This window comes from Martes martes (genome assembly GCF_963455335.1).
Source record: "Martes martes genome assembly, chromosome: 15".
Lineage (NCBI taxonomy): Eukaryota > Metazoa > Chordata > Mammalia > Carnivora > Mustelidae > Martes > Martes martes.
The window spans coordinates 9816828-9841637 of NC_137903.1; the positions used below are offsets into that span (position 1 = coordinate 9816828).

Consider the following 24810-nt stretch of genomic DNA (forward strand, 5'->3'; position numbering starts at 1 on the left):
CGTTACTATGAAGAATTAGGGGTTTTGTGTCCTATTAATGGTTACTGGTTTGATAAATGTAAAAATACTTGTCAAAAAACAAAAACCCAATGAATCTGTAAGTAAAATTACTTTTATTTTCATAAATAAAAAGATAATTCATTATATAAACAACACTTTTAGCGGAGTATGTTAACTGTCATTATCCAGTTTAACTAAGGATGAAATGTACGCATAGTTAACACAAAGTTACATCCCTCTACAGCTTTCATGCAACTGCTTTACATCTGTTAACTTCCAAAAATCTCCAACACCATTTTAAAAAATATGATAAAAATGGGGAATTCTAGTCACAGAGCGTCACTTATGCTGAAGTCAACACGATATTACTTGCTCAGGTCGAAGCTGCCAATTACTGATTTAAAGTAATACCAGTATTTTCTGCATTTTACAGAAGCACTGACCATACTGACGCGTTTTCATGCCACATATGGTGGTATGATTCACAAAAATGTCAATGTGAAAATTCGGTTAACTAGGTTAGTATGCCCTAGTACCCAAGATAAATAGTTCTACAGGCCAAGAGCAACAAGCTGGCATCAAGTACTATTTAAAGTTCCGTCAGTAAATGGCATACAGCAAACCAGTGATTTTGTAGTAGCACACAAAATATAGTGAAACTTAATTAAAATATTTTTTCTATACACAGCAAAATAAAATTAAATGCCTGGTTATCATTCCACTTATTAGACTCTGCAGCTTCAAATATTAACTGTTACACAGCAAGGGGTAATTAGCATCTCTACATATTTAAAAAAAAAAACCCTCACTGATACTAAGTATTTTCAAGAGCGAAAACTGTGATTTAAAGTAATCATTTATTTGAACACAATACTGATTCAGATAGGCATAATCTATTTCTTCTTTTTAAGTTTTTTTTTTTTTTTTAGTAATCTCTACACCCAACGTGGGGCGTGAACTCACAACCCCGAGATCGAGTTGTATGTTCCACTAAGCCAGCCAGGTGCCCCTATTTATTCTTCATAATGAAATGTTTATTACTATTTAAACACTTTATGCAGATTCTACTTATTTGTCACAGGACTGCTGTGTGGATTCAATGGTTCATCGATGATCAGTGTTTAGCAGAGGGCCTGGCAAATAGTAAGCTCCTGGTGTCCACTACTATTATTTCTATTAAGTGAACCAATCAGTCATTTATGATAGGCAAATCAGCTAACATCCCAGAAGAATAATCAAAGATAAACCTACAGATGTGTGACTTTTGTTAAAAGTATTATGCATCCACTATTTCCCAGGTCTGTGTATATGCTAAACTAATGACTTCAATATTACGAGCTATTTTTAAGATCATACTGTATGTTTGCTCTTGAAGTTTTTGTTACAGCCTCTGGCCTAAAGCAATACAATTTGGATAGGACATGTGTATTAGAAAACCACATAGAAACAATGCACACTGACGTCAGGTAACAAAGGCATTTTACCATAACTTCTGTTGCCAAAATGTAGTTATCAGTGTAATTCAGGACAACCTACCTCCATTTAGGTTTCACATTTCTTCTTTACATCATGCATTACCTTACTTCTGCAAAAACATTTTCATTCTTTGTTCATTAAGAGCTGTCACAAAGTTCTGTCCTCTAAGTAAAAAAAAAACCTACTAGGAAAGGTACTTGTAAAATTCATTGTAGGTTCATTGAGATTGAAATAAAGTGCAAGGCTACCAGAATAGGAGTATGTACTATTTTTTTTTTTTTGCTAAGATTATTTATTTATTTGAGTTATTTGTATGTCCAACATGGGGCCTGAATTCAGAACCCCGAAAGCAAGAGTCACATGCTCCCCCCACTGAGCCAGCCAGTCGCCCCTGGGGTAAGTTCTTAAATGGTCTCAAAATACCTATAAACACTGATTTTTGAACAAATTATCGCTTCTTATATATGTGAGGAATTTGGTAGAAGATTTTCTGATCTTCAACTGTAAAGGACTTTTCTACCAGAAAAGATAACAGACTCAGAACATAAGTCTGTGTGACAACGTAATGGTGAAGCGGAAAAACCTCTCCGTTAAACACCAACTCCTCTCATCCTTCTGGCATCAAATAAGAGAAAGGAAAATAAACTTGTTGTGTGAAGACAGAAAAAGATACCTGAAACCACATGATTCTGGCCTATATTAACCAGAAACTTATGACTACCCAGAGTTCGAGACAAAAACCAACAACAAAATAGGCCCTTCAGAGGCATAATAAAATCTTTTACATGTTGTCCTGATTAAAAAGGCGTCTGGAAACAAAGCATGAAACAACTCTACTATATTAAAAATCAAGAACAAATAAACTGAAGGCAGATTTCCCTCTGAATGTCCTAAATCATTCTACAGGCTTCAGAGGAAACATTTCAAGAAATATGAAGTTCCATGGTTTCTCTTATCTACTAGCAAAGAAATTCAAAGTGCCCATTTTCTCAATGTACTTTAGGAGATGTGGCACCCCGTGTCCTTCTGAGGTTTGATATCTGGTTCTTTCACAGGTTTCACCACTTCTTCTGGTTTGGGTTTGGTCTAGGGAGAAAGAGAACCACAGCGTAAGTACATAAACTAAGACTTGAAAAACAAACACTAGATCTTTTCCACCTTAGACTTCTAAGAGATGCTGTATTAAATTACACAATACTGAGATTAACAAAGCTGTTTCAGAAGCTACGTGTATCAATTCAAGACGTAATCAGGAAGCAACATTTCAGTGAAGATGAGACCCCACATGGGTAGACAAACATCAAGCTAACGGTGCTCTTCCTCTTTCTGATGAGGGAGAAACTGAGCGATGAATCTGTGCACGCGGAACTCTTCTAATTTGAAAATACCTCATGACAGTAACAGGCTACCCTGTACAGCATTACTTTAGAGGCTGAGCAGGATAAAAAGTCATTTTATTTTATTTTTTTTAAAGATTTTATTTATTTATTTATTTGATAGAGATCACAAGTAGGCAGAGAGGCAGGCAGAGAGGAAGGGGGGAGCAGGCTCCCCGCTGAGCAGAGAGCCCAATGCAGGGCTCAATCCCAGGACCCTGGGATCATAACGTGAGCAGAAGGCAGAGGCTGTAACCCACTGAGCCACCCAGGCACCCCAAGATAGTCATTTTAATAACAGTTTCAGAATTGGGAGGAAATTATATTTTAAAAAATTATATTATAAAATTACCTAAAAACATTTCAGGAAGGAGCTATGGCTGCAAATTAATTCCCATCCCTTTTTTTCAGACGCCTCCTCTTTTGGCAGTCAAACCTCAAATTTTCCACTTAATCTACTATTTGACTTAGCACACCTAGATGTACTTGGATATAAATGAATAAAAGCAGTCTTATTTTACCGCTGGATGATTTTATGGAATGTTGAAATTAGATCAAATCTTCAAATACCCTGAGGCATGCTAAATCCAAAACACGGTATTGCTACAGCAGTACAAACACGGACACGGCCATCTGTGTCAGACCTTTCCTCCCACACTCTTCTTAAAGGAGGCTCTTAGAAACTACAGAGAGGCAAGATAAGGTATTTGGAAACAACTTCAATTATGCAGAAAATCAGAAGATAATTAAGGTCTACAGATCTTATTATCTCTGAGAGAGTTCAACAACATGTTACACCAAACACTGCAGGTAGCTCATTTAACGTTTAGACAAACGTATGTATCTAAAATGCTAATTCTGAACTCTCTTCTCGAACTTCTGGGAACAAATGGAAGCAAGCCAATCTCATACACTGTCATCCTTGGGTCTTTTGGTGAGATCAAATGCGGCCAGCGTGTCTGGTGTCCAGTGTGCACTTGTAGGAGGAAATTCGAAAGGTACAGGCTCTACGAGACCGTAATTCGCTTTGAGTTCCAGTTGTGGAGCTTCGGTTGGAATTTTTTGAAAGTAACTGCAAAAAGCAATTTAAAAAGCAATTCATTCATTCATCACCTACTTGAGCGTCTACTATGTTCAAGGCCCTGTGTGAGAGAAAGACAGTAATGACGGGTAAGACAGACAAGATTTTCCTGCCTCGTGCAGCTTGCATGAGCAGACGAAACAGTCAGGAAAACTTGTCAACAACAATGCACCATAACTGGAGCTGTGACAGATGCTGTACACTGTGAGAACAGGAAAGAGGGGCAATGAAGCCCCATGTTAGGGGGCAGGGGTGCTTCAGGAAAGCTTTCCAAAAGAAGGGACAGAAGTTATACTAGGTATGTTTAAGCAAGTAAAAGAGCTCTGTGTGACCAAATGCAGGATGTGAGCGCAAGAACGTAAAGAGATCCAAACGGGGACAAAACTGCTTCTCCCAGTCCACACAGGTGGTTGTCTACAGATTGAACAACGCGGACTTAACAATGTAAAATTGTTTGATAGGACTAGGCAGGACTGACAGAAAACCCATTTCCCTGCTTTACAGACAGCTGCAGCCAGAGTGAGGTGAGTACGCGAAGGGAGCGGAGAAGCCGTCTGTAACGTGGGGAAGAGAGAGCAGGGAGGCAAAATGAAGAGAAAATTAAGACACTGACTGTAGTGAGCTACATGTTAATAACTGATGTTTAATTTTTAGAATCTACTTTTATATATCATCATCAGAAGGAGAATAAAGTCAGGTCCAACACATGGGAACTTTACTACCAATTTAAAGAGAAAATCAGAGTTAAAGTTAAATGCAATCTGACATAAAATCTTTGGGGGCAGAGACTAACAGAAACTGTGTGATTACTAACACAATATAAATACTTAAACATTATGAATACAAGTATATACCGTATTAATATTACGAAAATCATACTGAGCTGTACCCACATGAATCCATTTTCTCTCTGACATTTCTCTAGGGTGTTCTTCACAAGATTTCCAAGTTTCCTGAAGAATAAGTGTCCTGAAGGTTTGACCGTTGGTCCGGGTCCTTTGGTTTCTCCATATTCTTTGCACAATGCTTCTGCCTTGGCATAAACTACATGCGAAAGGGAAAATCATTTGATTATAATTAGTTATTGACCGTACTAAGAAGGCTCTGAATCACACGATACGAACTTTCCTGCACCTGACCTAGTCTGACAGCAATACCAGTACTAGTTTAAGGGGAAGTAAGTGTTTTCTACAGATTTTTTGGCTTTTGAAACTTTGTTTCTCTCTCTCTCCAGTTCCCTCACTTGGTCCCATTCTCTTTCATGAAATCAGCCAAAATCTCTTCTAACTGGTTATTTCCTTTAGGATAAAACATTTGTTTTTAAAAAGGGAGTTAATATTCTGGCAGGAATACTTACATTTTTCTGCTTCTTGGAGGGACCTGATTGCTTCACCACATTTATCACTAGCCAACAAAGTCTGACCATGGTAACAGTAAGCCTGATAGAGAAACAAATTTTTATTCATTCTCACCGCAAATGATGCCTTCTGCTATCATTGTTTTACATACGTATCAGATGAAGGAGCGCCTTTGTCCACTGTTGGAAGTATCAATGCAACCCCTTACACTTCTTTACTTGAATAAGCCTCCCCCAATCACTGTTAGTATAAAAAGTGGGATTATGTCAAGCTTTGAGCCAAACGAACTTTCTAACCACAGGCTGAGAGCAAAAAGTATTTCTGAATAATGAAATCTGTTTTTACAATCTAGGCACAGCAGATAAAGGAGGGAAATTGTGGTGCTAATGCAGAAGGGAGAGGAAGGGAGGATTCTAAGGTTAATGACTAAACAGTTTTCAAGAGAAATGTTATCAGCCTGTAGTACGCCTTGCTCTCTCTTTAAATGTCTGTATCAAAGGCAAGGACTGCAAATGGTCCAAAGCTGTATGCTTGAAGACAGATTTTTAAGGTATAAAAAATATCAACCTGGATCCAAAAAAGGTGTTTGATTATCTCTCACATGATATTCTAACCAACAAAAAGTAAGTTTGTTTAATGGGTGTAAGAGACTGATAAGTAACTCCTCAAAGAGGGCTTATTAATGGTTCTGCACAGATCTAGAGGACATACTGGATGGTATGCCTTATGATTAGAATCAGTAAATACCTTCTTCAGTGTCCAAGATGAAAGGAGAGAATTCTCGTTAAGTAGGCCGAAGGTTCTGGCTTAAACGTGAGTTTCACTCAAACAGTAATTTCACTGCTACAACCCGGTTCTACAATTCTACATCATCTCTTCCCACCCACTTCAGCTCACAATGGCTGCACTGTCCGTCACCATTTACTGAGAGCTGTCTGTTATTCATAAAATGCTGATTAAGAGTCTGACAAGATGACAGACCTAGCACTCAAGGGGCTGGAAAGACAATAATTCACATTGTTTTTCAGGTTATAAATACTTACATAAGCTGTGTAGAAACACATTTTCAAGTGAAGATATTTTCTCCATTTAGCAGAATATGCAGGCTCCAAACTGGATAAAGTATGATCTAAAGTTACATTTTAAAAAGCAAAATATAATTTCACCCTGATTCACTAGAAGACTTTTAGATCATGTGTTCAGATGCTAACAGCAGAATGCCATTCAATTCTAAAACTCAAGCATTTACATATTTTCCAAAAAAACTTTGCTTTAATTTTCCCATAACTGTATTTTATTTTTTTTTTTAATTTTTATTTATTTATTTGACAGACAGAGATCACAACCACACAGAGAGGCAGGCAGAGAGAGAAGGAGGGGAAGCAGGCTCTCCACCGAGCAGAGAGCCCGATGTGGGGCTCGATCACAGGACCTTGGGATCATGACCTGAGCCGAAGGCAGAGGCCTTAACCCACTGAGCCACCCAGGCGCCCCCCCATAACTGTATTTTAACTACATAATAAGGTTGTTTAAATACCACGGCACATCTTTTGATGGTAATATAACAAGTTTAAGATAATGGTAACAACAGAAATTCAAGATAAATACATATTATATACTGTTTTACTGTTTTCTTAAAATTATATAACAGCAATGTGTAGCGTGGTCACCCAAGTCAGAGACACGGACACTCTCCTTACTGGTCCATCAATGCAGCACTGAGCCTTGCCTAACACACACATGCACATCCTGCCAACTTCTCTCTTACCCTTTTCTCTCCACTCCCTGCTTCCCCGTCTTTGTCAACGCTTCCATCACTTCCTCCACACACTATAATCGCTTCTCAACGTAAGTGAAGTCAGCCTAGTAGTCCTTCACCAAGCAAGCCCATTTCTCACTTACAATTAGAGGGACCTTTCTTAAATTCAAATCCAATCAGATTTGCTTCATATCTATTAATGGGTCCCAATTATCTACTGAATAAAACCCAAATTTCTTAGATAGGCTTACACACCAATGCAGGATCTCACACATGCATACTTTCTTAACCTTTTCTCCTGTCACCCTGTGTTTCAGGTAAGACATCTGTTTAAAGGTCCCAGAAGGTGCTGAATTTTTTCTTATCTCTGACGTACTATAGAATGTTCTACTCTTCCATATGGCAAAGCTTCCTAGCAAACTTAGAACTTCTATTTATGTTTCAAAGTCAGGCTCAAACGCCACCTTCCCCTAGACAATCTCCTCTAGCATGCCTAGATCCTTTTGGTTTTCATTACACTGCTGTAATAACATCTTATTTTATGCTGTGATAATGGGGCTATGTGTTTGCTTCCTTCCCCAGACTGTGAATCTCTTCTACTGATCTTTGTATAGCTAGCAACTAAAATAGTAATCACCCCATACATAGAAACAAATGCTTGTTTCCTAAATAAGTGAATGAAAAGAATAATGGGCTAATGAGAAGACCAGAGTTCTAGTCCCAACTTCATGCCTAGTAACCGTTAAATTACAGGTTAGTTAATTCTCTGGAGTCCAGTTTCTTTAATGACAGCAAATGTAAGGTTAATATTAAGGTAAAAAAAAAACTTCAAAATTAAACCATCTGTATAATTATTACATATAACTTGTTAAAAAGGACTGCACTGTCCTTTCCGTTAAAAGTTACGTAGCATATTCACTGAACAGTCCTCATTCTTTGAAACAACGTAATAAAGTAACGCGGCATTATTCCAGTTTTGCAAATGGTCAAACAATCTGAGAATCCTGTAGTTTTGCTTGTTCCCTATGAAGCCAGGAGTTTAATCTGAACATCTGAAGACTAAAAATACAACAAAAGGATTATAAACTCACCAGCTTTTTGATAGAAGTTGGCAGTTTCATATGCCAGTGCAGCAATCAGTCCAGGAGCGTGCTTCAGGTCAATTGCTCGAGCGATTGTTACTGTAACCAAAGCACAATAAAGTGAATTGTAGTTAAGTTTACTTGCATTAAATTCATTATAATAGCAAAAGGCAGCCCAACGATCTATTTGGAATTTTAACAGTCTGTTAAGAATTTTAACATGAAAAGTTTAAGTGACAGAAAATGCAAACATCAACCAAAAACACTGAGCTTGCTGATTTTGATACTGTTTCTTTAAATCACTAGCCAATTACTAGCTCATCAAAAAAAAATTACTACTACAAAAACAAACACTTCCAGGACACTCGAATTTAGAACAGAGAAAAACAAAAAGCCTATAAAGTTTCTTTACTGGTTTCACTGGAGTCTTCATTTATTTCCTGCCACTGAAAGGTGAAGATTTAAAGGCAAAGGCAAGCGGTGCAAGAGGAAAAAGAGCCAGCAAGGTAGAGAGGGAAAAAGGAGTTACGGAATTAATCTGATGTTGTCAGAAACGGCATGACATCAAAATCCTTTTTAAAAGAGCCAGTAAGGGCGCCTGGGTGGCTCAGTTATTAAGCATCTGCCTTCGGCTCAGGTCATGATCCCAGGGTCCTGGGTTCAAGCCCCACACTGGGCTCCTTGCCGGGCAGGAAGCCTGCTTCTCCCTTTCCCACTCCCCCTGCTTGTGTTCCCTCTCTCACTGTCTCTCTGTTACAGGAAGAAAAAAAAAAACCCTACTTTAAAATAAATAAGTAAATAAATGAAAATAAAAGAGCCATTAAACTGCAAGGCCTTTCCCTGCTAACTATCCATGAAGGCAAATGCTGAAGGTGAAGTTGTTCCTCACAATAAATTTCTCAAATGTGAGACTCAAATCCAGCTAATTCTGATTTAAGAAAAAAAAAAAAAAAAGAAAGAATGAATCAGATGCCAATAGAAATTTCTTTAAAAAAAAAAAAAATCTTACAATATGTAGGATACCTTCTTGAGCTTCAGCCTGACACTGGACAACATAAGCTTCTAGTAGTCGTGCCTCTAAATCCCTCCCCTTTTCTGCAGGTGTAATAAGCTTTGGGATATGACTTTCCTGAGAGAGAAAGAAAAACAACAAAGAAGCCACTTTTTATTTTAACCCAGTTGTTAGAGATGAACAAAATGGAAGACATTCAATTTGAAGATTTATCAGAAACTCAGGGGGTGCCTAGCAGGCTTGGCCAGTAGAGCATGTGCTTCTTGATCTCACGGTTTTGAGTTCAAGCCCCACCTTGAGGGTAGAGATGCCTTGAAAATAAAATCCTGGGGTGCCTGGGTGGTGCAGTCAGTTAAGTGTATGAACCTTGGTTTCAGCTCTGGCTGTGATCTCAGAGTCCTGAGATCAAGCCCTCTGTCAAGCTCCATGGCTCAGCATAGAGTCTGCTTGGGTTTCTCTCTCCCTCTACCCCTCCTTTCCCCTCCTCTTCCCACCCCCCCTAAAATAAATAAATCTTAAAATAAGTAAATAAAATTAATACTAATAAAATCTTTTTTAAAAGGTCTTTAAGAAAAAAAATCCTAAACAGAATAAATTCAGGGCACCAAAACTGTGTAAAAAAGGAGCGGTATTTAGCTTCTAGAGAACAAAAGATCCTGTATACTAAAATTTTTAAAGCTTCTCATACGCCTCTGCAAAACTTGGGTCAAAATAGATAGCACAGATATGCAAGCTACATTTTCATCTTTGGAAACGTTTAACTGCAACAGTAACCAAAGCTCTCTTGTGCATGACTGCTGGAATTACTCATTCATATTAACAACTGTAGAGTAGAAAGAGGTCTACAATTCTGTTAACTCAGAATCACAGGTTTTTAATCACTAAAAGCATCTTACTTTATCATAAGAAAACCTATCATTGGCCTCTGGAAGGTGTCTAGTAATTAGCAGTTTAACTAGGATAAGGTGTGGGTAATCCTGACTGCGAAATACATCAGTCTTTCTTCTAATTTCTTTTGCTAGAGATTTCATATAATTAGTGCAAACTGATTGCCCCCTCGGCTTTTCATGGAGATAGAGAGAATACACTCAAGTTCAGCTTTGCAGAATCATGATTTATCCTGGCAACTGCCACAGACTGCAATGGGAAATGGTAAGAACCGTCAAATTTCCGTGTTTTTTTTTTTTTTTATTTTTACCAAAGGGATACAAAACTAACCAGCGAATCACAACTTGAATTTTGTAATTGTAAAATTCACTGATGAGGGACGCCTGGGTAGCTCAGTTGGTTAAGCGGCTGCCTTCGGCTCAGGTCATGATCCCAGCATCCTGGGATCGAGTCCCGCACTGGGCTCCTTGCTCAGCAAAGAGCATGCTTCTCCCTCTGCCTCTGCCTGCCACTCTGTCTGCCTGTGCTCACCCTCTCTGACAAATAAATAAATAAAATCTTTAAAAAAAAAAAAATTCACTGATGACTTTCTAAAATGAAGACATCTGATATTCTGTAATTGGCTGCAATCACCAATAAAGTATTCAACCTAAGAGAAACAACCTATACTAGGTTCTTTTTACAACGTGAAATAATTCCTAATCCCCCCACCCCAAGAAAGAAAAAGTATTCAAGAATTAAAGTATTAGTCTATATATTTTATTGTTATTATTATTTTACCTTTAAATGTTTAAAAATCCCCGCAGCAATTTTTAGGCTTCGATGGACTTCTTTCGCTTCATCTTCTGTTATGCTTCAAGATAGTGGTTACATTAGTTAGAGGATGAATCTTGTTTCTTGTACTAAAACCAACAACTAATGCATTATCATAAAACCAAATTAGTCATTTGTATTTCTTACCACTAGTTTTCTCCCTTTTAAAAATATTTAATTTGGCACTTAAAAAAACAAATGCACATGGAAAATATCAACAGAAGACACTACGAATGATAAGAAGGGAGACCCTGTCTAGACGTTGAGACAAAGCCTTCTTGTTCCTTCCAAGGAATCTTCTGTGCATTAAGCAAATGCAAAATATTCTACACCTAATACATGCACACATGTAAAAACACACACAGTATTCACTATTCCATTCGTGCTTGATCATCTAATTACTTTACAGGTGATTTTACATCAGGACATACAATTCAACTTTATTTTACTTATTTTTTTTTTTAAGATTTTATTTTTGAGTAATCTCTACGCCCAACGTGGGGCTCGAACTCACAACCCTGAGATCAAGAGTCATGTGCTCCACCGACGGAGCAGCCGGGCGCCCCAACCTTATGTTTAAATGGCTGCATATCAGATGCACCACAGTTGGTAGTTGCCAGTTTCGCACCGCTAACGCCCATTTTCACTATTATAAAAATCGCATCTTATTTCATTTCACAATTCTTGAATCCTTCAAAACAGCTTTCACATCTTTCGATCTCTTTTTCTGTGAGTTGCCTGTTTAAGTCCCTTCCTTATTTTCAAATGACTTGTTGGTCTTTTCCTTTCCTTTTCCATTATAAAAACAATTTGTCACGTGCATTGCAATTTTTCTGACCATCTGTCATTTGTCTTTTAATTTCGCTTACGGCACTTTTATGCAGTCAAATACTCTATTTTTTTCCTTTTCTTGGTTTGGGGTTTTATTTAGAAAGACCTTCCTCATGACAAGATTAATTTTTTTCCCTTTTAACACTGGGCTCCATAATTGAGGCTTAAAACGCTATGAGGCAACCTTTCACTTTACAGAAGGAGTATTTTTAATCAATAGCCCAGGCTTTTTAATAATGAATCACCATTTATTTGAAAAATAACACATACATATACAACCCTCCCCTTTAGACTTACTTTTCTTTTCCAGCCAGTCTTGAAGCATATTTGGTATACCATAAAGCTACATTAAATCCCATGGAAATTAATTCAAAAACAGCATCCTGCTGGGCACTAGAATTAAAAACATGGGTATCATTAAGTTCTACCAATTATTGAGACTTTGCTGTATGAAGCCCCCGTACATCCAACTCAAAATTATACAAGAACTATATACTAACTGGAAAATGAAGAAACCAGTCCTGTGTTTAATGAGTAAAAATAATGGCCCGTAATAGTAAACATGAGAATAGCAGGTTCTCAAAGGTTACTGTGCACAGACTAGTTTTAAAAATACAAATTAGAGGGACTCAACTCCAAAGAATCCGAAAGTCTGGGAGGGGCCCAGAATCTACATGTTTAGTAAGTACCCAGTTGATTCTCAAGTGGGTGGTTCTTAACACCAATTTAAAAGCAATGGAATTCAGAAGGGAGACTGTTTCAGGCTAGAATGACTAAAGAAGGTTTCATGGTAGAGACAGTCTCTGAATTGTGCCTTGAAAGATGGCCAGAAGGGAGGCAGAAGGATACTCCAGGTAAGGGAATGATGCTGTTAAAGCCCAAGAAAAGCATAAACATTTTTCCTGAGAGGAGTGACCCAACTAGTGTGATGGAGCACACGGTTTGTAAAAAGAAATCGAGGTCAAAAAGCCAAGCTGAAGTGAAACTGGTAGACTTTGAATGCCAAGCCAATCAGTATGGGTACCACAAGGAAAAGGTCTTACAAACATCTTATTTGTTTCCTTCAGATTCTAATACTAGATATGACACCAAGAGGATGGCAAGAACTTATTTAGCAAATAAGGTAATACTAATTTTTAATCATTCCTGTTTTGAAAAGAACCTGAGAATTTTTTATATATTATCTCATTTATCTCAAATGATGAAGAAAACAGAAGTAACAGCCTTCTTTTATATACATTATACTAAGATGCAGAAAATTTACCCAAAGGGAAGACACTAAAATCATGGTCCCACTTTGTATTTTTTAAATGCTTATTTATGTATTTGAGGGAGAGGGTACATGCATGCACACGCATTTGCGGGGGGTAGGGGCAGGGGAGACAGAGAGAGAATCTCAAGCAGACTCCCTGCTAAGCACGGAGCCTAGCACAGGGCTGGATCTCATGAGCCTGAGACCACAACCTGAGCCAAAATCAAGAGCTGGGTGCTTAACTGTCTGAACCACGCAAGCGCCCCCCCAACTCTGTATTTTTTATTTAACTGCTGCCTCATAAAAGGAATAGAGACAGGGAAACTTTTTAGATTAAAAAAAAAAGGAGTGATATTATAAAACATTCGTAGTTCAAAAATAACTTACGTACTATCCAGTTTAATATAATACACAAAAACATGAGTTATGTATTTTTTAATGGAATACTTCACAAATTTGTGTGTCATCCTACCAAAGGGGCCATGCCAGTTTCTATGCTGTTCCAGTTTTAGTGATGTGCTGCCAAAGCAAGCACTAAACACACTTCTTAAAACAGCATTACCCACTGAAGAAAACTGGAAGCCACAGTTTCCTAGTTTATTCTTGGGATGCCTGGTGGCTCAGTAAGTTAAGTGTCTGCCTTTAGTTCAGGTCATGATCCCAGGGTCCTGGGATTGAGACCCACATCGGGCTCCTTGCTCAGCAGGGAGCCTGCTTCTCCCCTTGCTTTTGCATCCTCTCTCTCTGACACATAAATAAATAAAATCTTTAAAAAAAAATGTTCATTCTTTTCAGCACTGAGAACTTTCAAATGAATTACATCTGGTAATTTGGTAGGCATATCTAATTTCTAAGTTTACCTTTAAATAAGACAGTTTTGCTAATTTATATAAAGTCTCATGAATCACTGTCTTCCTTTTTATCCCTCATTTATTTCAGTCTCACTTGCTCCCAAACACTGCATTTCTATTGTACCATGTCTTAGTAGTCAGAATACACATTGTTGAAAAAACATTTTCAGAACAGATATATTCATAGCACACTTTTTACTGAATAAACAACAATCAAAGATAAAGCAACTTAAAAATCTTAGCTGTAGAGAATGTTGGATATCATTCCTTAAGGACTTCATCACCTAATTTTTCATCGCCTCATAAAACTCGCTAAAAAAAAAAGCTGTCACGAGGAATCAAGATTTGGCATGGTGGGGAAAAGTGTCAAATGTATGTACTGCAAAACACTTTACAATCTGCCAAAGTTTTGCGATGTCATAACGATAGAGGTTTGACTCTCAAAAACGTCTTTTTGAAGAAAAACATCTCTTTATTTTAGATAAAGTACAAAGGGATCACGTAAAGAAACACATAAAACGAGGACTTGGAAAACCTTAATATCCCAGAATATTAAAATCTGGGAAGAATCCATAGTCCCCACCTTCCTATCAAATTTATGAATTCTACATACAATATTGCCAAGGAAGGAAGGAAACCAGCAATTTAGCGCATATCTTTTATATACCTGGCATTATTTGAGTCACTTACTGTAAATTTGCCTACTTCATTCCTCATGAAAACCCTGTATCTGTAACTCCAACCCAGAGCTGAAGCAGGTGTGCACACAGAGACCTGAGACTGAGTATGGAGCAATCCAAGGTCCACACTCCTTCCACTGCAATGCCGGTCCTGGGTCTCTCAGCAAGCTCCACTTCCTTCCCTCCTGACTTTACACAACTTTCTACAGCAAATTGACATCAGGATACATGATCATTTAAATGATACAATGGTGTTTATAGCCCAGTAAAAATTTAGCACCATTATGATGTTTCCTGTTATAACCAGACCCCTTCTGATTAGTTTCAAGTGAGTGATAAGAAAGTTCTGAGGCAAAAATTTTTAAAAGAGCAGAAACAGTGAAGAGAAATTATGAAGAAAATAAGACTATGACTCAAAAGAGTATTGAGCTGGGGTGGAACCAGGGACAAAGAGAAAGAAAGAGACTGACCAAAGACATCTGAACTATCCATCAGAAAAAATACTAGGTGAAAAGCAAAATTTTGATCTCCTTGAAGGAAGGCAAAGACTAAAAGACAGAGTAGGATTCCAATTTCCCAAACTGTTCTTTGTGTGTTATTAATAAAGCCAAGAGTGTTTAAGTCTAGTTAATATTTGTATTGATTATCTCAAAAGCAGATTTGGCCTAGGAGAAATTAATTATATTTTTACTTAACAAAATGTATTAGTTTAGGTCAAATGTTTTTAACTAATTGCCTGATAAGAGAAGATGCTGATCAGATCTAGTTCTATTTCTTCAAATACAGAGGCTACGGGTTAAACACTGGCTAAACAGTTACAAAAATGGCTTCTGTCTTGTACCGCTGGCTTGCTTACCTTGGAACCTGCCCCTGTAATGTATCAGTCCACTTGAAATTTTGAATATACCGTAACTTGCTTTCTTGGGTAGATTCATCCAATGAATTTATGAAACCTGTAAAAAGGTACAGCATTTCAGTTTTAGAACAAATATCAAGTATTCTGTTTAGAAATTTTTTCAGATAATGACTTATCCAGATACCTGAAGAAAACTCTGGGCCCCTCTATCCCCTTCTTTACCACATCTTCTTCTAAGGTAACATAATATGAAGTATGTACACACTTAATTTTCAAAATGTTAAAAGGACCAAAATCACCCTAACATTTCTCACGTTTCTGAAACTCAAGTACTGAGATCAAAGAATACAGACCAGAAGACTAAACTATTCAAATCTGACAAGCCTAAGAATTAAATGTGAATTTCTGCAAAGCTGTTGAGTTCCCATAAATAACTAACCTTGTAAAAGTGAAAAATAGGAATCTGATGCATTCTTCATCATGTCTGGATTACAGCTCAGATCAGTGAAGAGTTCAAGCAGTCGTGCTCTGGATGATCTCAAGTCACTTACAGGAGACAGAAATAGTCAAGAAATTTAAGTAAGCTGCATTGTAATGAATCCATGTAAAAGTGGCTTAAAAGTGTCCACTGTAAAAAGCTGTCAGATAACACACACACATACACCTCCTTGAAGGTTTTACTAAGGTATACACAGGATAAACTTACTTAAGACTAACACTAGGATAAGTGAAATTCTGGTAACAACTGTTTTACAAGTGGTACTAAAATAAACTCAGTCTAATCTAAGGGGCAAATCATGGATATAATTATGTAATAACAATATGCAGCAGGCTTCAATTTAAATAAAACAAATAAACACAAGCATGTAAGATGGGAGAAAGGAATTAAGGATGAGTAAATTAAACGGAGCAATTCACAACAAAAGATTTCTGAAAAATGATAATTTAACACACTAATGCAGTTTTAGCATCTCCTTAAAATTTCAAAACTTGACATTGTATCAATATACTTTATTAAGTAGGGAACCCTATTTTTAAATTGCATCCTATAATTTAACATACACATCCAGAGTGTGTGAGAACACGTGGCCACTACTCATTTTAAAAAGGCTCCCTGGTCTCCATTCTCCTTTACTTCTTCACAGCAATAAATGTTGCAGAGCCACCATTTCCTTCTTGAAATTCTCTTCTCCCTTTATTCCACTAACATTAAATTTCCCAGGATCTCCTCTTATCGCTACAAGTTCCTTAAAGTGTTTAGTCTTTGGCTTTCCGCCTTTCTTCCTTTTGAGGTCTTAACATCTTTATATCCAATCTGAGAGCTACATCATCAGCGTCAACTTGGTCGGGTTCCAGTTCCACATCTAATTTCAGAAGGCAACTTGCTTATTGAGGGCTCAGAAATTATACTGCAGGACAATGACTGAAGATACCTGCATGTAAATGATTAACAAAAGACTACACTTCGACTGTTAGCACCAACAGACTTGGGACTGTACATCCAGAACTTAGTAGGTCCCAAGGATAAAGGACACACTGAAAGTTCTCTGTTGAATGAAAGAATACTAACATTTCAAATATTTTAAGATTTATAAGGCCTATAATGTAGCAGTGATGTTTAGAAGAAAGTGCAGACTTCACTTTAAATGGTCTGAGTGGAATGTTTACTCACTGGTACAAGTTCCATGAAGGCTTACTCCAAGAAAGTACATACCAACAATTACATACAGATTACCAGAAATGGGATGGGCTATGTTATGAATTTGTCATTGTTGAGTTTTTTAACTAGAAGCTAGGAAAGAGTAATTCCTGGACCAGAAAAAAAGCTAAATTCTTAAGGCCTATTCTAGGCACAAATAGTTTGCTATTTCCGGGGGGGCACTCAATCATCTGTAACCCAACTGTATAAAATTATACTCACCTTAAAATTAAAGAATTTTAGAAAAAAAGTACCTTAGAAACGTCTATTTTAGGCTGTTCATTTTATAGATGAATAATGAGATCCAGAGAAGTTAAGTGACTTGCCCAGTATTACAGATAAAACAATTAAGCTGGGACCAACCTCTGTGAGTTTAAGATTAGGGGTTAGCAAACGACAATCTGTAACTTATTCTGAACGCCTCTCAGCTTGTTTTTATAAAAATGAACAAATAAGAATATGCCAACGGCAGCTGTATATAGCTCCACAAAGCCTAAAATGTTTACTACTCAGTTCTTCACAGAAGTTTGATGACCTCTGATCTAGATAAATAAGCCAGTTTTCCTATCTTTTGCTCTACTCCTTCTTTCCATAAAAAGTACCAACACTCTCAATTTTCCATTACTGGTACCATCAAGGTCTTGATCATCTAGGTTCTGTATTTCATACAGATTGAATCCTTTTCAACTTCCCAGAGCAAATTAGACACTCTGAACAGTTGACTCCTCCTTTGAAATATCTCTTTTGTTCTGAACTGATCTACTCACTACCCCAGAATAACATTTTTCTGAAAGAAATTATTTTCTTCTATCACTTCTTACAATCTATATCAAGTATTAGCAAACCTTTTCCATAAAAAGGCTAAAAGTAAATATTTGAGGCGCTGTGGTTTATAAAGTCTCTGCTCATACTACTCTGCTCTGCTGTTGTAGAGGATAGCAGCCAAAGGCAGCCCGAAACAATATATAAATGGTGTGAGATGACACGGCTATGTTCTAATAAAACTTTATTTATAAAAATAGGCAGTGGGAAAAATCTGCAGGACAGTTTGCCAACTCCCAAACTGAGCCATAAACTCCAACTCAAGTCCCTTCTCCTATATGAACACTCCAAAGCCTATTTCAGCTTACTGGACTCTCTCCCTGCTCAGACTCCATGAACTTACGATCCGGTTAATTAACAACATCCATACACAGTTTTGTGAAGTCTCTTGTACTGTTTTAATATATAGCTTAACTCTTTTATTGTGTTTGTTTTAGTCTCTCTGGGACTCACTAATCTAAAATTAAGGACTGCAGTCTAGATGGCTGCCAAACTTTAAATAATCTATTATTTCACTCTTCACAGGTCATTTGTAAGTTTATAAGGAGTCTAAGGGTAGGGCAATGTGCTACATACTTCTGTATTGCCCATGAAATCTAAATTAGTACCTTGTATCCAAAAGTGGCTCAAACAGTACTCGCTGAGATTGACTAAAACTAACCTGCAAATTTTTGAAGCAGCAGGGCCAGCGGCTACACCATAGTAGTTAAAAGTGACAGGAGCTGTGGCTTTTAATGGGTTCCTATGAAACCAATGTGTCATTTTCTCCAGCTGTTTTCTATAAATATAAAAGGAGATGTTTAAAAAATAAAAATAAAACATTTACTAACATAAACAGTATAAAAACAATTAAAAGTTTACTAAGGATACATGTATACAATTTAAAGTATATATACATATATATATATATGAATAAGACATACATAGGTACAAATGACCCTTAATTAGACTTCTAAGGTACTTTAAATAAACAGGTTTTAAAGTAACTATATTTCCAACACGGTGTTGCTGATGCCAATTTATTGGTTACAGCATGTGCTTTTATAATAAATACACTTTCCACAAAACAGTATTAAGAAGCAGAATTTTCATGAATAAAAAAAACACGGTACTTGACCAATAATTTCTATCCTATATACCCCAAATATTTGAAAAACTACCTAAGTGAAATGCCAACTTTAAAAGTAGTCCCAAGGGCTTCTGGGTGGCTCAGCTGGTTAAATGTACAACTCTTGGTTTCCACTCAGATCATGATCTCAGGATCCTGAGATCCAGCCCTGAGTTGGACTCTGCACTGAACGTGGAGCCTGCTTCGGATCCTCTCTCCCTCCCCTGCACATAGTCTCTCTCAAATAAATAAATCAACCATTAAAAAAAAAAAATTAAGCCCTACCCCTTTTTGGTTTAAAAAAAAAAAAAGCATGTCATTTGCCTAATAGTCCTTAAGAGATAATGCAAATACAGAAAGGCCCAGCGGAACACTTCAGTGTGGCAACTAGATTCCGGGAATTCATCATCAAGAAAACCTGATAAGGTTTAATTAACTTAAAGGCCTTACACAAAAACCATGGGCTGCACCGTGAAATACCTCCTGGAGCACCTCCTTTAAAATATTCACCTATTCCTGACAAAACCGATTTGGGAGAGCACCAGATACTCAATGCATTGTATATGTGCTGCCGAAGCGAGCACCACTCAATGCATTGTACACTCAATGAAAAATTGAGTTCACTTATGGCTCAAAACATTTACGTTCTTTTAAGAACATATATAATCTTCCAAACATCCATGTAAACCAACTTTATAACATAAGTAAATTAATACTGCTTGTACGTGCATATACATCAAGCCTTCTCGAGATTATGGCACACCGTACACTTGACTTTGGGGCAGCAAATTTTCTACCAATAATACCCTTTTCAGGTGGATTTCCACTTCCCGGATGAACACGTCCGCAGTCCTGTATATCCGGACTTCGGGAACGAAGAGGGTAAGTACCCCGGCCCCACCTTGCCCCTTTCTGAGACCTGCCATTCCTGTTTTCAGGAATTCGGAGAGTGGAGAGAACAGCGACACACCCAGCCGCAGGTGCAAGGTGCCCTTGGAGTCACCAGCACAACGGTCGGATCTTAGCTGCCACCTCCCCTGCCTCCGATTACTGAAAGGGGTCCCCCCCCGCGAGGCCCTGGGCCCCCCAGACACCTACCTGCAAGCCACCCCCCCAAGCTCGGAGCGCCCACTTCCTGTTTACCGCCCAGCCTCTTCCTCCCGAGCCCCAAAGCTGGAGGCGGCGCGCGGCGACCCTGCGCAGGCGCCAATCCCGGCAGCCCCACATCCGAACAGGCATTTTCTTGGAAAGCCGATGCTTTCCACCCGAGGGAGGAGGCCGAACAAGCCCCCATTTAGCTTGTAAGATCCCCGGCGGCTAGTGGAGACGCCGGCAAGGGTATTCGGTCGAGTCCGGCTGTTAATATGATCGGTTCGCGGGGCCAACATGCATTTTCTTTCTTTCGTTTGTTTCAAGACCTTAGAAGGAGACTTTTTTGGTCACTATCCGGGAGTCTGTGGAGACTGAAAACGCGTGTAAAAGCCGGGTGGGGGGGACCCTATCGCTTGGGACTCCAGGATAACGCCAGGGGTAGGGGTGTTACTGGGAAACGCCCATTCTCATGACAAACTTACCGGATTTGTCGGAAATCTGTGTAGCAGTCCCGTCGGGGAAGAAAGGGACTGTCCAAGTCCGCAAACAAGAAAGGGAGGGAGGCGGAGAGCCAGAAGAACCAGAGCGACGGGCAACCAGGCCTGCGCCGAGGCGGGGTCACGTGGCCCGGGCCGCCATGACAGCTACCGAGGCGGCAGTACGCGCCGCTTCGGGGCGGAGGCTCCGCGTGTTGCGGCCCCGTCGGAACGCTCCGTTCCTCAGCCCTGTCCTAGTTGCTTTTCCCCAGTCTTTAATCGTGAGCTGCACTCTCTTTTCCTGAGAGGAAGAGAGAACGCGTCCGGGACTCCCAAGCCGAGGAAAAAGGCCGCAATAGCAATGGCGGCCCTCGCGGGAGCGGGGCGGCCTCAACCTAACGCGGGGCGGGGCCTCAGGGGCGGAGCCTCGGCAGGGCGGCCGCTTCAGAGCCGCAAAGTTTGGCTGTGGCGGCAAATGGGCTTGGGCGGCTCCTCGGCGGGTGGCGGTGGTGGCCGTAGCGGTTCCTCCTGGCCCTGTTAATGTCGGGGCCAGGCCCGGGGAGGATGGCGCGCTAGAGCCCGGCCTCGCTGGGGTAGGGGCGGGAGGGGACGGGGTGGGCACCGGCCATGTCGGAGGTGACCCGGAGTCTGCTGCAGCGCTGGGGCGCCAGTTTTAGGAGAGGCGCCGACTTCGACTCTTGGGGCCAGCTGGTGGAGGCGATAGACGAGTATCAGATGTGAGTGACTAACCGCGGGAGCGGGCCAGCCGGGCTCCGGTCGGCCGCCTCCCCCTTTCTTCTGTCGGTGTCTCTTATCGTATCCCAGGGCGGGGCCCCCGAAGGCACTGGGGCTGGGATCGCGCTGGCCCCGGACGGGCTGCGCTGGAGACTGCAGCCCGCTCGCTGGGCTTTCGCGCCCCTCTCTCCCTCCGCCGCCACGGGGTCAGTTCCATTCAACAGGTAGCCCCCCTCTCCTGGGGCGCCCGCCCTAGCAGGCTGCCTCTGTAGTTCCTGTCCCCCGCTCTGCAGCCGGGTTCCTTCCCTCCTTTCCCTCGCCTCTCTCAGGTTGCTGCCGCTCAGTTTCTCTTCTAGAATCTCTGAGGGATACTTGTGTTCCCCGCCCACGTTCCAGGGATGAGTGGCCTTGCTCTCTGCGGTGCCTTCCTCCTCCCATGCGTGGGACAGGAGGGAACTGGTGGCGCTTGAGGGGAGGGGGCGCCCCCGGGAAGCAGCGGGGACAGGGGCTCCTCACCCGCCAAGGGAAGGGTCCCCTCTGGCGCCCCTTCTCCACCCCTCTTTCGGATGAGCCGTGTTTTCCCAATTCACCTCGATTCCGTTTCGGTTTCTGGGACTGTTATTTGCTTGGCTGTGTGAGTCCCACCCACCCCCTCGCTCGGTTGCTTTGGGTGGAGTCCGCGCAGGATGTGAACAGAAGAGAGCGAACTGAATTAATGGACCACGCACGGGAGCCACCACTCCCTCTCTGGGTCCCTCCTCCTTGTCCTGTGTCTCATGTATAGCCGCAGGGTACTTTGTGAGTACCCGTTTCTTTGATCTTTGACCCGAAGTCCAATTTCTTATAGCCTTTCTGACAACCCCCCCCAAAAAACTTAAGGGGTGCTTTTTAAATTAAAAGACAAGATTTACGCCTATATAAAACCTTGCTGGGGCACCGGGGTGGCTCAGGTCATGATCTCGGGGTCCTGGGATTGAGCCCCACATCAGGCTCTCTGCTCAGCAGGGGGCCTGCTTCCCCCTTCCCCTCTGCTTGCCTCTCTGCCTACTTGTGATCTGTCAAATAAATAAATAAAATCTTAAAAAAAAATAAAACCTTGCTTAATTTCTTGCACCTTTTACTGAAAAATAAGAACTGTCTGCTAAAATGCTATTGTTTGCAAACTGTTGCCATGAATTACTTCTTGGTTAAAAGCAAGTTATTGTTTGAGGTGTTACTGAGTATGAAACCCTGTGAGTAAAATCTACCACCCCTCCCCATCCCCCCCCCCGACGTGTCGTTGAGTGTTGGAAACTTTAAATTCTATTTCCTTTCCGTACAATAGTTTCTTGTTTTTATCTGACCATTAAGATAATTCAAATGTGCAGATGTTTTAGACCCCCAAGGTACTGACTTGTTTCAAAGAGCCCTGAAAACAACCGTGCTCTGGGCCCTGTTGCCAAGTATAACAAGTACTAGCTCTGTCTTGCATCTTCGCTTGATTTCACGCACTCCTGCAACTACTTAGTGAGAACATTACTCTCATTTTATAAAATGAGGAAGCTGAAGCTCAGGTTAAACAAATTAACAGGGGGTCATAAAGCTACTGCTGAAATCTGGGATTTTTTTTTTCTAACTCCCAAATCCTGACTGCTGTACTACACAGTGCTTAACACGCTTTATTTAACATGCCTGGTGTATGTGAATTGGACAAATGAGGTTTCCTTCGTTACCAGGGAACATGTCTTATCCTTACCGTAGCTAGTGAGCACCTGTGTATACTCATTCTGCGGCTTCACTAGAATCACATCCCCTGAAATGTAAAGCTGCCTTCACTTGTCATGCGGTGGGACTTAGCAGCTGTTGGCACTCAGCAGCGGACTTCACAATGGAAAGTGAAGAATACCATGTCCAATTGAAATTACAAAGGAAAATTGAGTATGCAAGCTGTTCAGCTGGAATTTCTAGAAACGTCTCAATGAGAGTAATAGCCACATACAAATCCATTGTTGGGCCATAGTACTAACCTTTGAACTTCATGATTCAGAGAAGTTCTCAAATTATAAGAACTGCCAGTGTCCGAGGAGTAATGATTGGCTAAAATTTTGTAAATACATAGGCTACATATCAAATGAGGTTGAATTTAAAATTAATATGTTAAAAAAATGAAGACAAATTGTCTTTTTTATTTCAGTTTTCTGGGAGGAAATGTTGCAGAAAAGGAGACCATTTGGGGGCCGCTAAATACTGTAAAAAACGGACAGCGTTTAGGGGCGCCTGGGTGGCTCAGTGGTTTAAGCCTCTGCCTTCGGCTCAGGTCATGATCTCAGGGTCCTGGGATCGAGCCCCGCATCGGGCTCTCTGCTCAGCAGGAGCCTGCTTCCCCCTCTCTCTGTCTGCCTCTCTGCCTAGCTCTGATTTCCTGGGATCGAGCCCCGCATCGGGCTCTCTGCTCAGCAGGAGCCTGCTTCCCCCTCTCTCTGTCTGCCTCTCTGCCTAGCTCTGATTTCTCTCTGTCAAATAAATAAAATTAAAAAAAAAAAAAAAACCAAAAAAAATGGACAGCGTTTAGTGACTGGATGTCGAGAATGAAGGAGGAAGAGTCTAGGATAATTGGCATTTCTGGTTGGGCAGCAGGGACTTTATGGTCTTGCAACACAGAGGGAATTTGTGGGAGTGGAGATGTTGGGGAGGAAAGAAACATGTTTGTACCGTCATGATGTAAGAATACTATAGCTTAAACAGTCTTTTCTTTCAGTGACAAGAGCAGGAGATGTAAAGATGTATAAGATTTGATTCCCACCTTCAAAGCCCTGAGAGTCTGATGGAGGATTTTAAAGTAAATGGGTTTTGCTATTATGGAAGTAGAAAAAGAGTATGTGCTACCACATTGTTTGCTGTTTCCAGGAGGATGCTTCTGCCTTAGGGCTTTTGTACTTTTTCTGGAACATTCTCGCATTATCTGCTTGGGTCCTCGGTCACCTCCTTCAGGTCTTTGTTCAGATATTATCTTAGTGAGGTCCTCTCTGGCTACCTTATTTAAAATTGTGAAACCTGTTATCCACCCCAACTCCCTCTCCCTCAGTCTTCCACATCCTAACCGATCCCCCCCACCCCCGCCCCCCCATTCCTGCTTAATTTTTTTTCATAGTATTTATCACCATCTAAAATACAATATATTTTACTTATTCATTTGGTTTATTGTCTCTCTTCCCATTGTCTCCCATTCCCAGAGTTTACATTCTTCTTGAATGTAAACTCTGAGAGGGCGGAGTTGGAGGTGTTGTATGGTTCTTACTATATACTTCGTGTCCTAGCGAAGCTAGGCTGTTATTAAATAATTGTTTACTTAGATACTATATGTTGTATTCTTTTGAATGAATATGGATTCAGAAGTATGTGGTGGGAGCATTGAGTTGATATTAAAGTGCTGTTGGAAGGTTTAAACAAATTATGTCAGAATTAGAATCACTAGCCAAGATATACCTGGTCACTTAAAAACAATTCCATGAAGCAGGCCAGCTCTTTCAGCAGCCTGGTGATGCATGACCCCAAACTTCCATTAGAATGGCATAGACTGTGTT

At 40.2% G+C, this 24810-nt stretch overlaps 2 protein-coding genes across 4 annotated transcripts in view; one reads left to right on the plus strand and one right to left on the minus strand.

Moving 5' to 3' along the window:
- Positions 1–1744: 1744 nt before the first annotated feature.
- On the minus strand, positions 1745–20919 carry BROX (BRO1 domain and CAAX motif containing). 2 transcript variants are annotated; one of them, XM_080824263.1, is made up of 13 exons: positions 20519–20919; positions 18498–18614; positions 15755–15861; positions 15316–15412; positions 11974–12069; positions 10813–10885; positions 9156–9261; positions 8142–8231; positions 6335–6420; positions 5291–5372; positions 4827–4977; positions 3765–3924; positions 1745–2562 (listed from the first exon to the last, which is right to left on the minus strand). In XM_080824263.1, exons 2-13 carry the CDS (start codon positions 18596–18598, stop codon positions 2476–2478), a joined length of 1236 nt encoding a protein of 411 aa, XP_080680389.1. In that variant the 5' UTR covers positions 18599–18614; positions 20519–20919; the 3' UTR covers positions 1745–2475. The 2 variants fall into 2 exon arrangements, with proteins under 2 accessions (XP_080680389.1, XP_080680390.1); XM_080824264.1 differs by lacking the exon at positions 20519–20919 and adding an exon at positions 20043–20113.
- AIDA (axin interactor, dorsalization associated) overlaps positions 20920–24810 on the plus strand; it is a 39899-nt gene continuing 36008 nt past the window's right edge. For both annotated transcript variants that reach the window (XM_080824273.1, XM_080824274.1), the window contains exon 1: positions 20920–21249. In XM_080824273.1, the coding sequence (XP_080680399.1) occupies positions 21140–21249 (110 nt within the window). In that variant the 5' untranslated portion in view covers positions 20920–21139. The remainder of the gene's footprint in view (positions 21250–24810) is intronic.